This window comes from Gastrolobium bilobum, unplaced genomic scaffold, assembly GCF_033153095.1.
Source record: "Gastrolobium bilobum isolate Gb01-03AN ecotype WA unplaced genomic scaffold, APGP_CSIRO_Gbil_v1 utg1530, whole genome shotgun sequence".
NCBI lineage: Eukaryota > Viridiplantae > Streptophyta > Magnoliopsida > Fabales > Fabaceae > Gastrolobium > Gastrolobium bilobum.
This window is the reverse complement of record NW_026898965.1, coordinates 257346-271892: the sequence shown is the minus strand read 5'-3', so window position 1 is coordinate 271892 and position 14547 is coordinate 257346. Positions and strand designations below refer to the sequence as shown.

Here is a 14547-nt window from a genome sequence, read left to right as displayed (position 1 = left end):
TATTACATTTCTTCTCCCTTATATAAAATTTTATCCTCAAAATTTAGACATACCTTCTAAAATATATTTCGGAATAACTTTTAATTATCTTTTATCTGTCATAGATCCACATATATTATTTCATGGAAGTGAGTTGGCCAGGCTCAATACTAATAATTCAAAATATGTATGACCTATGATAAAATATCAAGCAACATCTAATTTAAGTCGTTTATTTACCTGAACCTTAGTGCTCTCATACCATATAATATAACATCCTCTACAATTGACTAGCATAGAGGATATCACATTAATTCTTAATTCTTATTCTAAATAGGAGAACGAGAATTATAATGAAATTCTAACGCAACTGATATGAAACAAGGCATATGACAAAATATTCTTAAAATTTAATTATACAGAAATCAAGTTCACTATTACATCATAAATACACCATAATCTAAACTGAAAAAAAAATATTTTTTTTATTAATTGCTCCACTGAACTCCATATTGTATTCAAAGTCTTTAACCATAGAGCTTTACCTTACTCCAAAGCTACACATACTAACCTGTTTACTTTGGAAAAGTTTGCATAAAAACAAACACACGTGAGATAAATCTCAGTAATATTGAGGTTTTCGAACTATAACCAATCCAACCACTTTAGTGGAAAATATCATTCTCACAGAATAAATTTATAATAAGAAAATAATATCATAAACAATAAATATAAGCTCAGACCTTTGTGGGTTCTTCATTCAGCCATACCCAAACATTTATGTGTTCTACCCAAACTTTGTGAGTTTCTGTATAAAAACATATATAGGAACGTGTAATCTTTAACTGAAATGACTAATGCTCAATTATGCGAGCGCTCAAATTCTGTGGGTTCTGTATGTGAAAGGTTCTGTATGTTGAAGCTCAAGTCATGATAAGGCGTCCCTTACCCTATAACAATTTTGATATCCTTGTGGGTCAGTCACATCAGAATCATTCAGTAAAGGATTACATATTCCATTAGTATTCATTTAGTACCAAAGAAATTCTTTAATTTCTATAAACTTGATTCAAGATCATTCTCATATCTAATATAAGTAAATTCATCAAATTTACAAACCCAAATATATAAAATAAATTAAAAGAGTATAAATAATTCATAAAATAATTTTGACAGAGTAATGACATGTTCACAACTTTTAAAAAAATAACTTTAAAATACCAACTTTCAATATGACATAGATAAAAACAGAACCAATATAGTTTTCTAAAATATCTAAAAATCAACTTTAAAAATAAAGGAGAGAATGAGTTGTTTACTCCCTATATTACCTTTTCTTTTTTCTTATTTATTTCTCTCTCTTTCCTTATTTCTCTCTCTCTCCTTCCTTGCTTAAGTTTCTTTAGGGGGGTTTTATATAGAATTTCAAAAAAAAAATGTAATCATTACTTTTAATAAAAATTTGAAGAATTTAATATTACCTTGGTAAATATCTAAGGAATCTAATTATTACTTTTAGAAATATCTAAGGAATCTTAATCATTACATTTATAAAAATCTTAAAACTAATCGTTACTTTTCTTAAATATCTAAGATATTTTATTCTAAATATCTAAGATATTTTATATTTTATTCATTATTATTATTATTTATTTATTTAAAAAATATTACACTCAGCTTCAACTCTAACTTTCTATTTGAAGTGCACTGAAGGTTAACTATGTCAATCTACAACTTAATGTGATTGGCTTCGTTCAGGCTCAGTCTTTTCCGGCCGCCTCATCCTACTTACTCCACTCGCTATGTTTTGCTGCCAAACAGACTCTCTCAGAGGTTTTCCCGTGGATGTAATGCTTAGCAACCCATGCGCCCCTACCCGAGAGGTAAGTTTGGCAGCGCGAGTGATGTGGTAACAAGCCGAATCCAAAGTACATTGACATAAATGAAAAAAAGAAATATAAGAAGCGCCTATCCACTCATCAAGTAAAGAAAGACATTGATACATGGAGGACCAGGGTAGTAAAGTGGGGAAGGTGGACAGTAAGTTAGTCATTGCGTTAAGAACAAGTAGTAGAAGGGCGTGAATGTGTACTTTCTTTTCGGTTGTTGGGTATTTTATTAGTGGCAAGCCGATAGATAGGGTCATGAAGAGCCCAACGAATGGAGGACCAGAACTGCTTTGCTAAACACGCATATAGTTCAGTTCCCTCAATTCAACTCCAATATGCTTGATTCCAATCTCGAGGGGCTGAATCTGCTCCTAGAGAATAAAGCTTGTTGGCTATACCAGTATCCATCTATAGCCGTTAGTTCATTGGTGTCGGGGGAGTTTGGCCCCAACCTATTGTCCCTTTCCTCGTGGGGTGGGCTCCTCTGATAGGGTTTAGGGAAATCTACCTCTTTTCTTTCTTTTTCATTTTCGCTCCTTTTTCTTTTTCGTTCATTCCTTAGGTCTGTCTCATTCGGCGAATCTTGGGACTCTTTTTACTGGCTTCGGGCTTTGATCTTTCTCTTATCTGGTGTGGCGTCCTGCTTTATCTTTAGGTGTCCTTATTGGTCTCTATTCGCCACTGCGTAGCTCCTTAACTTCCCCTCTCCCCAGCAGTAGTCGGAGCTCACACAACCCTCATTTTCTTTCTCTGCACTTTAAGTCATCACCCTCTGCAGCATTTTTTTATTGGAAGCTCCTTATTGTAAGCTCTCTTCTTCTTCATCGTTTAATTATTCTTCCTGTGACGGTTGAGGTTATGAGAGAGCGCATTGGTTTTCTTCGCAATTTGGGGCTTACAAATGAAGACATTAACACTGTCGTCTGATCAGGTATGCCTCGAAGACTTCTTCAACTTTCTCTCTTGAAAATGTTGTGCAAAAATTGTGTTCTCCTAAATATAAAGCTAATAGAAACTAAAGAAATACTTGGATACCTATTGTACTGGGAATTTTTTTTTATTAATTGGCACATAAAAATGTGTGATACGTGATAGTATCAAAGGTTATTAAGAAAATATTAAAAGCAGGTATATGAAACAAGTCTATAATACAGTTGACATAGACAATACTAAACTCATCATGATTTGGGAAGGAATTCGTCTAAAAGTCATGCTAGAAAAATACTAAAATATAATTTAATTATTAGCAATACTGAAGCTATTATGATAAGATAGTACTCATGATATTTTTTAAAGTATGATAGTAATTTTGTCACAGTTTACATATTAAGATTAATACATATAAAATGAGTTATAAATTTGAACTAAATATTTTAGTTTCTAATTTATTTTTTCTGTATATAGTTGTTGTTTATTTTACTATATCTAAATATGTATTTATAAGATATGTCAATTAAGGCTAGCCGAACCGATTTGTGTTGGCCCACTATAAAGTGGCACAAATTTAGGTTGATATGTAGTGGGTCGTGGGTCAACTATAGTTCGAATTGACAAATTATTCAGATGGATCCTTGGCCTGTATTATTTTGACTTTGCTATACATTTATGTCTGAAAATGTTAATTTTAAATAATTTATTGAATTATCTTATATTAATAAACTTAAATTATTTTCATTAAAATATTTAAAATAAACTATCACTTAAAACATATGAATATTTATTTTAAAATAATATTTCGATAAACTTTAAAAAGGAATTATGATAATTTCGGGCTTTTGACTTTGCCCACGTCAAGTTGGGTCAAATTGGAGAGGACAAAATTGGTCCATTTTTTTTTTAAAAATAAAATTATTAGCTCAGCCCCCATATTTTGTTGAGTTATTCAGATTAACCGTGCTATGTTTGTAGCTGAATATTTATTGATAAAGTTTCTTTTACTCATATGTGTTTTAAATTTTTAATTATTTTAATAGCACTGTCAAATTAAAAGAGTTGAGTGATAGGAACTTAGAAAGTCTCCCATTTCTAAGAAGGCTTTATCTATAACTCCGAGATAGAGAATGTAATAGACAAAACAAAGATTTAATTTAGAGATATTTCAATCAATTTATTGTTTTGTGGCTAGTCTAATTTTAGGTGAATTCAAGAATTAAGGCTTTAAATTCTTCTCAAATATAATATTAATTTCGATAGAGAATGTAATAGACAAAAAAACAAACATTAAAATATTAAATCATCATCATCTACGACTATCATACAAGTAATTTTGATTTTGATTTCAACTTTAAATTTCGCAAATTAATTAATCATTTATGGCAATTTCCAATCTATGACATTTGGCTCTTTAATTTGTCCATACTCAGTAGTTAAGGAAATTCGCGACTTACCCAAAATCAAATCGGTATTGTACTCTTGGTTGAGGGAATTCATTTTTACTGATAATGTAAAAGTGCATTTCTCAATTGATGGGAAAAAATAATAATACTATGGGTAAGATGGGATTTTTGCTGATAGTGTAAAATTATACCACTTTCCGAGGGTTTTTGTCAAAATACTCGTACCAAAGATCCGACTATTGTACTATGCTGTAAATTACTCGTGTTAGTTGTTTCTTATGCCCAAAGGCAAAAGGCATAACTTATAATTAGGCCACACGTATCCTCCTCGATCCAAGCCAAACTTATAATTAATAAGTTAAGCTTGAATAAATTATTAATAGCAGATATTTATAATTTTTTATTCATTAATAAAGGTGCATTCCAACTCATTACTCATCACCAAATTTAATAAACCATCCGCGCGCTCGTGTATTATTTTAATACTTACGTAATATTTTTATCCTACAATGTTGAATCGGAGACAAGAAATTAAGTAATTAACAATCCCATTAGCCCTTAATTACGGAGTATCAGGGTGCGGATTCTTAGGGCAAGGAGTTCCCTTCACGTAACTCCTTTTCTCTATAATCGACAATCGTTTATAATCCTAATCATTGATAAACGGCTAGAATTTCAGAAATTCTCTCCAATTATTTAGTGTAAATTTAATAGTTAGTAAATATTTGAGAACTTATATTAATTATAAGAATTAATATTTCTCGTTCAAGGAGATAAAATAATTTCTTACCATTCCAAAATGAAGTTGTTGGATATTTTAATAAAATACATGATAAAAAAGAAAGCAAAATTATTAAAATATCCTGTATTTTCTTTCCAAAATTTAAATTAATATAATTTTAGAATCGTTGAAGATAACTTTATCTTTTGTTACATTAGAAATACTTTTCCCTTAAATATGTACTTAAAAAGGATAATATAACATCTTAAAGTCTTATATGATAATTGTGATAATATTCTCACATATGGAAATCAATTAGACATTTGTAGTTACATAAAATCATGATTTTATAAAAAAAAATATTATTATACATTAAAAATGATTAAATAAAGAGTTTGATATTCTTCATATTATAGAAAATAATTTTATCTCTTAAGTACACATAAAAATACATAAAAGATCTTCCGTACCTTTACGGTGTAAAAAATATTCTTATTTCCTATAACATATAAGACATTGAATCCTTAAATAAACTATGAAAAATTTAATTTTGATACACTACTTGTGTAAAAGTTATTTTAATCTCATACCATACCGTCCTTGTAAGTTGTAACAGAAAGTCAGCGAAGCAAAATCGTAAGGCAGGTTCATTGAACCTGGACACATCTGATTCTAACCCTCTTTAGTATTTATACCCCCTTTGCACTCTAACTGTTATTCCACACCAAACGGAAAACCAACCTTCAACTGACACTGCCAATTTCTTCTTTTCATTTCTTTCTCTCAAATTCCATTTCATTGCAACGAAGATGATGGCGGCGGTGATCGGAATCCGCGATAGCAAGAAGAAGAAGACGGAGGGTGAAACGACGGCGTTGCAGCTGAAGAAGAGGAACGAGGAGCTGGAAGAGGAGCTGAGGCAGAGCAAAGAGAGAGAAGAGCACATGAGGCGGCAGCTCCACGCCGCATTAGAGCGTCTCCGCGTGGCGGAGGACGCCGAGGAGCGACTTTGCTCTCAGCTCGGGGAGCTTGAAGCCGAGGCGGTTGAGCAGGCGCGTGATTACCACGCTCGCATCGTGTCCCTCATGAATCAGCTCTCCCTTTCCCACACTCTCCTCAATAGTAACACCAACCTTCCCTCCATTTCCCTCTCTTCATCATCCTGAATCATCTTCAGTTCCCTTCTTCTTTCTTCTTTTCTTTTCTTTCTTTTCGGTTTGAAGTGCTCTGTACAATTTTTCTGTTGTTAACAAAAAAAAAAAAAAAAGGTTCAGTGTTAATTTACAAGTTGGCTTTAGTGGTTTGTTTTGCTGCTAGGACTATATGGTTTTTAATTTTATTGAGAGATCTCAATTTCGTGGTCTAAGACATTGGTTATATCATCCAACACGGAAGAATCTATGCAATTCTTTTTATAGAGTGTTGATTAATTTTTTTTTTTTGGATGTATGATTGCTAAAAATTGACGTTTGATTGTGTGGGTTTAATTTAGACTGTAAAAAAAAAAAAAGTAAGGACGTTTTAAAAATAAAATATGCTAAAATATAACTTTCTACTAAATGATATAAAAAATAGAGGGAGCCCTAAACCCTAAATGATATAAAAAAATAGAGGGAGGATGTAATATATATATATATATATATATATATATATATATATATATATATATATATATAGGCTTTAATGTTTCTAAAGTGAATGTAGATAAATTATCTACATTCGTTCTCAAAACGACGTCGTTTTGGATTGAAAAATTAAAAAATTATAACGAAATAGACTATTATAACCCTGAAATAAATTATAATTACAAAAATATATTGATTTATATCTCAAAACGACGTCGTTTTGAATTCACGGTAGATAAGTTATCTACATTGAAAAAACGAATCCATATATATATATATATAGAGGAGGTTATATTTGTTACCATTTTTTTTATCACATTTTATTATTAATTTTGTTATCGTTGGATCAAAATTAAATTAAAGGCTTTTATTTATATTATTTTATAACTGTTGATTTGATTTTAATATAACGATAACAAAATTGATAATAAGAAGTGGTAAGAAAAATTATCACTAAAATATATACATATCGCTTCTCAATTTTAATCAATTATCCCTAAAACTTCAAAGCATGATAAAAAAAACAAAGAAAGGAGAGAGAGAGAGAACCGATGAGAGTTAAAGTAGACACAAAATCATCGTCGTCGTTTTTTTCACGAAGACAAATAAAAATGCTTTTTCCTTATTTGGTAGTGCACGTATGTATTTGGCATTTGCTTTTAAGGGTGTTCAACGTCCATCTGGATTTGGCCTCAAACCTAGTGTTGGCCGTTGGGTCACGCGGGTATGAATATCAATATCATATAATATTTTCAAAATTAAGAATTTTAATCTTTAGTAAACAGATTTTTCTGACAAAAAAATGGTATTTTGTATATAATATGTAAAATATATTTAATATTAATATAATTTGTATTTATCGACCAATTCAACTATCAAAATATTGAGTATTAAGTTCACTTATAATATTTTATCGTCCCGACTTAGGTTCATGATGCACCTCTTATAGCGGTGACTTAAAATTTGTTTATTAAGTTCACTTATAAAATTTTATCATATAACAAAAGTTTTCAATGGGCTAAGATACCCTGACGGTTTTTTTAAAAAAAATTGCAAATGATCCTAATGTCAACAAATGAGGCAAGGGCTTTAGGTCTCGTCCACATAAAAGATATATGGACAACATTGCAAGTTGTTTATGACTTTATTCTTTGGACCCAAATATTTAATAGATGCTCATGACATCTTTGGAAAACATGGTTGGTTGGTTGGTTGTGCAGTATCCAATAATATCACGAGTGCAGAAGTGGTCCAGCATGAACATATATAGCTATAACGACAAAAGCATGTCATGCTAGACTAACAGAAAACAAGTATTCAAATCCTCCCTTCTCTCCATCTATAACATCTTATTCGCCAATAAACTGATAAAAGATAGTGTTAAGTAAGAAATATTATCATAAATTATACCATTATCACATCATTACTATTAAGATGAAACATTATTATTTTTAGCCTTCTTACCTGATAAGTGAATTAATAATCCTTCGCGAGGATTACACAAAAATATGTACCCCTATTGTGTTTAACTGCTTTTTGTTTGATCCTAGTGAGCCAAGGGTTAATTTTGAATATTGGTTGTACTTGTGTTATCTTTGATTTAAATTGACCAGATTCCTTCTATCCTTAGTTCACTAAATTTCTGCAGAAAATTTAGCTTAAGATATATCATTTGAGAGAATAACTTTGTAGATTCTTATATTCCTGGTTGCATAGCAAATTATTACTGTTTTCTTCCTCCAAAGAATTTTTTGCAGGATTTACAAGTTATCTCTGGAGGGCAGTAGGTAAACTGAAATTAGTACTAGGTGCTGCTTAGCAGATATATAGCACCATTGGTTCTTAATCAGCTCCCAACATATTGGAGCTTTGGAAGAGTAATTTCTGTATTAATTTGTTTCCTTTGGATTCTTCATGTGTTTCCATTTCCATCTCCTTGTCTAGCTAGGCCTTTTTTTTTTTTTTTTCCCTGTCCTCCTTTCATGAAACATTTATGGGATTCTCTTCTGGCATTGTTTCATATAAGTGACCAGGCCCTTACTACAAATACAGAGATAGTGGCAACCAAGAGAAAGATTGTCACTCGAAAGGGCAAGAGAATATCTGAAGAAGAATTGACTTGCTGAACCCTCTCATAGGGCAGTCCAGTTGATGCTGGTGGTGGAGGAGGAAATGCACCATTTGGTGTTCCAATCCTGTGTTGTTGTAGTGTAAAATGTTGGTTAAGTCTTAGTATTTTGTTTGCAAATATGTAGCAATAAATTGAAAGAGAATGAAAATACTAATCAGAATTGAGGTAGAAAATAATCAAAATATATACCTATTGCTGTTGGGACAGAAAACAAGGTCATATTCATAAGCTTTGCAAGTGAAAGTGCTGGTGCCATCATCAAATGCATAACTATAAGCTCTTGGACAAGCCCGCTTGAAAATGGTGGAATAATAGGAGGGCTTGCATGTTGTTGGGTTTGCAAATTCTCCACTGCAGCAATACTGATCCGATCCAAATGCCTCGCAAGCACTCTTACACCCAACTACATCCCCTTGGTATGCATCTTCACCAACTACTTGCAGTTCTTTTGGGCAACCTATAAAATTGCATTTTTTTATTGTAAAAGTTAGCCCTGTCATTCTAGCATATGTAATGGCTTGAAATGTTTTTAGTACTTATTTTTTTATTTGGTTTCTGTACATAATAAATTTCAATTTAGTCCCAATACATAATTATTTCAATTTGGTCCTCATATTTTACGGTAACTCTGCAGATCTTTTTGTGTTATATGGCAACAAACGATAAGGATGAAATTAACAACAATTTCTTCTAAGGAGTAATTTTAACCATACATAATTATATGTAGAACCTAATGAACCGTGTTATAGTTTACTGCTTCATTGTGTTATAGTTTACTGCTTCATTTTTAAATTAAAACTCTTACCTATGTTGATATCAGTCACACAACCTGTGGCATTACAGGCACCACTACCATATACACCTCTTGGTAGAACAAGCAATGGTAGATTGTAGCCATCTACCATGCTGACATCATAGTAGTCTTGTTGGTAGTCTTTACCAAGTGTTATCTCAAACAGTGAGGTAGGTGGAGTTGCACCATTTCCATCACATTCTAACCTTCCACCACAATCACCTGTTTGGCAATTACCAATTCCTGTTGTATCAAATGTGCAACCAGTCCTTGCCCATATTCTACCTGACCATTCTGGAACACTTGTAACTTTGGCACTTTGGCCTGAGTCTAGTTGGAATCCGGTGGTTGGAAGTGCAGGTGTGCCTGCACCTGAAAGTGTGCCAGGCCATATAGTATAGGGGCAATTGTTGGTTATGATGAAAATACAAGAGAAAGAGCAAGATAATAAATTTAACAAAATAAGAAGGAAACTAGGGAACTTCCAGGATGCCACTATTGGCATTTTTCAATAATTCTTGTTGGCGTTATTGGGGTGTGTCCCTGGGGGAACTAGAGGGGATTGGATGAGCCAGGAATGGCCAATCCTCCCCATATTTGTAAGTTAAGGATTTTTAGCTTTATGGGTTTAGTATTTCTTTTATTGTGGATGGCCTATTTTAGAAGCAATTCTTTGCCTTTGCTGTTTCATGGGAAATTGTTCAAATAAGGAAATCTATGTTACCTCTATGACCGGAGAATCATGATTTTACTTCAAAGAATCGTGTCAGGGACTGGGATTCGACCGTGTGGGAAGTTGCATAGGATGATCCTATAAAGAAGTGACCTAGGATTCCTCCTACATAGAGGAACATTAACTAGGTAATACGTTAGAGGGAAACTTCGGTAAGCACATTTCCCTTGGTAGTTCACACCAAACTACAACCCTTGACTTCTAAACAGTGGCTTCAGAACATTGAAATAACCAACTACTGATGTTTCAAACGAGGAAAAGAACAACTTTTCAACAGTAAAATTGACCACAACCTCCTTCAAAGATATGCTAATAATTATTATCAATGGGAACACACCGTTGGGAGACTAACCCCACCCCACCTACCTGATAATTATACTCACAAAACTTCAGGTGTAAAGTTCGTAGTTTAAACAACTGTAAGCAATAAAAATAAGAGTAAACATTCTTTTTGATCTCTGACAATATCTACGAAATCTTTTTTAGTCTCTAGCAATAAAAAAGGACCAAATTGGTCCCTAAAATTATGAAAAAAGGGCCGCGTTAGTCCTTATGTCAACTCTTCCATCACTAACGTGACCCTTTTTACACACTGTTAGGGACCAATTTGGTCCTTTTTTATTGCCAGGGACCAAAAAAGATGTTTATTCTAAAAATAATTAAAAAAAATCATAATTTCGTGGAAAACAAAATTGTAACTTCTCAGCACGTTTTTCTTTTTAAAATCCCATATTTTGGAGAAAGAATAGAAATTTCTCTCTGCCTGTATTGTAACCGAAAAGACTATATAAATTTAAGTAAAATTATCCTATATCATATCAATTTTTATAAAATCATCATTACCGATAAAATTTTAACCCTATTTATTACTGTACTATTCAATGAAAAGCGGGTAAAGTAATTGGCGTAAAAAAAATCCACTAATAAGAAAGCTACATGAAAATTAACAGTTCCGAATTTCATTGATCGGATAACTTGGCATAAGCCATAAATAAGGATACCAAAAGTTGGAAAAAAAAAAGTTATATTACAAACCTCTAGCTTCACAAAAATCACAGAATAAATTTTTACATAGCTTATAATATAACAGAAGTATAAAATTTAGCAGTATTCGTTAACAGGGCAATTCGTAGAATTTACTTTCAAAACCAGGTTATTAATTCCAACCCTCCACTGAATAGAAGATTAATATGCAGGTTTGACAGATTGATGGTGATGATGATGATGCTAAGTATCCCTGGTAAATGTTAAGCCTCCTTTTATTTGCTCAATGTCATGTCACCTCACCGTCTACAAGAAATAGACCACATGTTCGAAGACAAACACAATGGGTCTGAAATTTCAATTTAAATTAATATTTAAGATTGGGCATCCCTGCTTTTTCAGCTTTCCATACTGTGTCTCTGTATCACCCCTGAACAGTATCATAACAGTTCTTGTCTCAATTCTATTGACATTCTGTAGTGTCAGGCAGGATCACCTGCTTAGTCTTTTTAACTTTTTACAGCGAAACTAATGTTGGCTTCTCCAAACTTCAGCAAAGACAGACTCAAACATAAGTTGCAATGCCTGTGCCTACATTAAGAAAAGAAGACATTTATCAATATTTCATGTTATAACATAGCGCAATCTATATCATAAGAATTTATCACAGTATTGCAAAACAAATGTTTTGAACCCTCCTTCCTAGCACATGCTCCAAAACCTGCACAAGTTACGCTAACCTCAGACAGCCAACTGTCAATCAAATCACAGAAAGAAAAGAAAACAGAAAAACAATTAAGATATATGAAACTGTGAACTAGATTATCTCCCTTGAGCCTGTAATAGAAATAGGAAGAGTAGTTAAGCAGCTAAACCAATATCAGTTTTCACCAGATAACATACCAACAACTTTGTTCATATGAAGAAGAACTGGAGATAACCTGAGCTTGCAGAAGTCAAGGTTATCAATATAACCCTAAATAGGTTTATCAGCAGGGACAAAATTAATAATTGTGTGCTATTCTAACATAATTAAGGAAAACTAAAGTGAAAGTGAAACAATACAACTCATGAGAGTAGTATTAGTAATGAGTACACTAATACTAGAATAAGGCTGCTTTGTGATTACAGATACACTAGAAACTTAACAGTCGGTTAGAAAAGGGTTATGGTTAAGTACATTGCTCATGCATACAACATTCAGGTCCAAATCAAATTTAACCATCGTAAATGCCAGAATACATCGTGCAGTCAGCTATAATAGTTAGCTTCTCACTATGGTTAGCGAGAAATTGAAATCAATTCAAGTGTCATAAACGTGTACTTAGAGCCTGCTCAAATCCACATTCAACAGTCAAGCTACTTTAAATGCTACATTACATAAATACTAGAAATATAATGACTTCCTACAGCAGATGGGGACACATCATGTCCACCAATAACTAATCCATAATTGTTCAAGTTCTGTTATCGATACTCATCCAATAGAAAATGTAAAAAAACTTCAAAGAGACAAGAGAAATGATAAAGAGTCTTTTCAGTTATATAGTAGAATCTAGTTCATATCCATGCCATCTCCAACTTGGCTGCAGATAGGACTGACAGCTGAGAAAGATCTCTCGAAAGGAGAAGGATGGTATTGTGCATCCTTTCTACGCTTAAAACCGCAGCTATCAGTGGATGAATTCTCTGCATCAAGCTTTCTGCGAACACCTCTCACTGCTTGTTCCTCTGCTGGAGTAAGAGGAAAGATTTGACCACTTGATAGGCAAAGGGAGCTATGGTTATCATACAGAATTCTCTGGTTACAGTTTTTATCACAGATGTGAGTCAGCCCCGTTAGCTTGCAGCGATACATATTTCCACAAACATGTTCATTTTCACATTTCCAGTCGCATTTGTGAACGGGAATTGGACCATCTTGGCCTAAAATACTTGACAGATAAATAACATTTGCAGGAGCTGCAACCATAGATTTGCCATATACCTCCATTTCTTGAGTCCAAACAGAAACTTCTAAGATTCCAATCTAATACACACCAACTTCAAGGCCTTGCCTGAATTGTCTGCAGGGCCCACCACAACAACACAAATTCAGTCAAACTCAACAAAAACTGACCATTTTGGCTCTAAAGAGATATAACGACCCACACTCTCATATAACCAGCCAACCTTACCTCGTAAATTAATTTCACTTAACCTTCCTTGTAAACAATAGACTAATTTCACACTCTTCTATAACTAATTATTCCATTTCAGAAAAAAGGTTCTAACACATGCGTGTTAAATGAGAACACTGCTTCCATAAATTAGACCAATTATTCCATTAATGTAACAGCCTATGAAAATTGGACAACCAAACACAAATAACTAACAAGCTTTTGACAACCACAGACAAAAATGGAATTTTGCAGTTCAGAAAATGAGCAAATTCTCATTATAAATCTAACTCACAAAGCATAAACATGTAAATCACGTATATTTACTATCGTTCTGGCTAATAAGACAAACCACGTATATCCTAGGAGCAAAACAAATATCCACATGCGGCAGATCTAAACCAAGGCCAATCAAGATTTCAAAAACAACATACAACATGACAATTAACACAAGCACCATGAAAAATTAACAAGTCATCCATAATTAAGCACCTTAAAAACCTGAAGGTATTGAATATGTGCACGTACATAATTTTCATGCACATAATCATTCCTATAAACACCCACCCCCCAAAGCAACAAATTAACAATACTCATTCCCACACCCCCGCCATTTTAGAAACAAAAATCCTGAAAAATAATTATTTTAAAAAAATGCATTAAGAAAAGTGTCTTTACACAAACATACTGAGATTAAGATGGAAAGAACATGAAATCAGGATGAAAAATGAACCTAACTCCAGAAGAGATAAAATGAAGGAAAAAGAACTCACATGCTCTTCAACAAAGTCAAGCTCCCAAGTCTTCCTCCTCAGTACCTACAAAATGAGGAAAGAGAAACAACAAAAAAAATACCGAACAATTAAAAACACTAAACTTTCTCTCTGCAGGTCAGGTATTTATAGAAACAAGCCACTGATGGTTACACTTATTGGACACACACACACCAACGTAGGACAAAACACTAACAAACGGAAATGCACGTCAAATTTCGGGTAAATTGTGACCCAAATGTGAACATGTCATCCTCGGGTCGGGTCATGTCAGCCGGCAACTTCACCTACAATTTTGGATTAACTATCGGATCCAAGTCCAACGTTCTTGCTCAACCCATCAACCTTTTTTTATTTTTTATTTTTTTTTTCAAATTGTAAAAACAAATTAAAATATTTGTGTCTTTTTTACCGTTTGTGCACG

General features: G+C 33.0%; 3 protein-coding genes across 3 annotated transcripts; 1 reads left to right on the top strand and 2 right to left on the bottom strand.

The window, feature by feature from the left end:
• The first annotated feature begins 5631 nt into the window (after window positions 1–5631).
• On the top strand, window positions 5632–6212 carry LOC133285859 (protein RESPONSE TO LOW SULFUR 2-like). Its single transcript, XM_061483158.1, has one exon. It carries the CDS (start codon window positions 5735–5737, stop codon window positions 6089–6091), a length of 357 nt encoding a protein of 118 aa, XP_061339142.1. The 5' UTR covers window positions 5632–5734; the 3' UTR covers window positions 6092–6212.
• Window positions 6213–8553: 2341 nt separating this feature from the next.
• Window positions 8554–9979, bottom strand: LOC133285857 (pathogenesis-related thaumatin-like protein 3.5). Its single transcript, XM_061483156.1, has 3 exons — window positions 9487–9979; window positions 8871–9138; window positions 8554–8745 (listed from the first exon to the last, which is right to left on the bottom strand). The coding sequence occupies exons 1-3, from the start codon at window positions 9977–9979 to the stop codon at window positions 8568–8570; spliced, it is 939 nt and encodes a 312-aa protein (XP_061339140.1). The 3' UTR covers window positions 8554–8567.
• A 1199-nt stretch (window positions 9980–11178) lies between these two features.
• On the bottom strand, window positions 11179–14251 carry LOC133285858 (uncharacterized). Its single transcript, XM_061483157.1, has 2 exons — window positions 14124–14251; window positions 11179–13257 (listed from the first exon to the last, which is right to left on the bottom strand). The coding sequence occupies exon 2, from the start codon at window positions 13182–13184 to the stop codon at window positions 12747–12749; it is 438 nt and encodes a 145-aa protein (XP_061339141.1). The 5' UTR covers window positions 13185–13257; window positions 14124–14251; the 3' UTR covers window positions 11179–12746.
• Window positions 14252–14547: the final 296 nt, after the last annotated feature.

Coding starts and splice junctions, on each gene's coding strand:
- LOC133285858 (XM_061483157.1), bottom strand. CDS start 13,184: ATGGAGGTATATGGCAAATCTATGGTTGCAGCTCCTGCAAATGTTATT.
- LOC133285857 (XM_061483156.1), bottom strand. CDS start 9,979: ATGCCAATAGTGGCATCCTGGAAGTTCCCTAGTTTCCTTCTTATTTTG. Junction 9,139..9,486: donor TGTGACTGATATCAACATAG/GTAAGAGTTTTA, acceptor GCAATTTTATAG/GTTGCCCAAAAGAACTGCAA. Junction 8,746..8,870: donor TTCTGTCCCAACAGCAATAG/GTATATATTTTG, acceptor ACAACAACACAG/GATTGGAACACCAAATGGTG.
- LOC133285859 (XM_061483158.1), top strand. CDS start 5,735: ATGATGGCGGCGGTGATCGGAATCCGCGATAGCAAGAAGAAGAAGACG.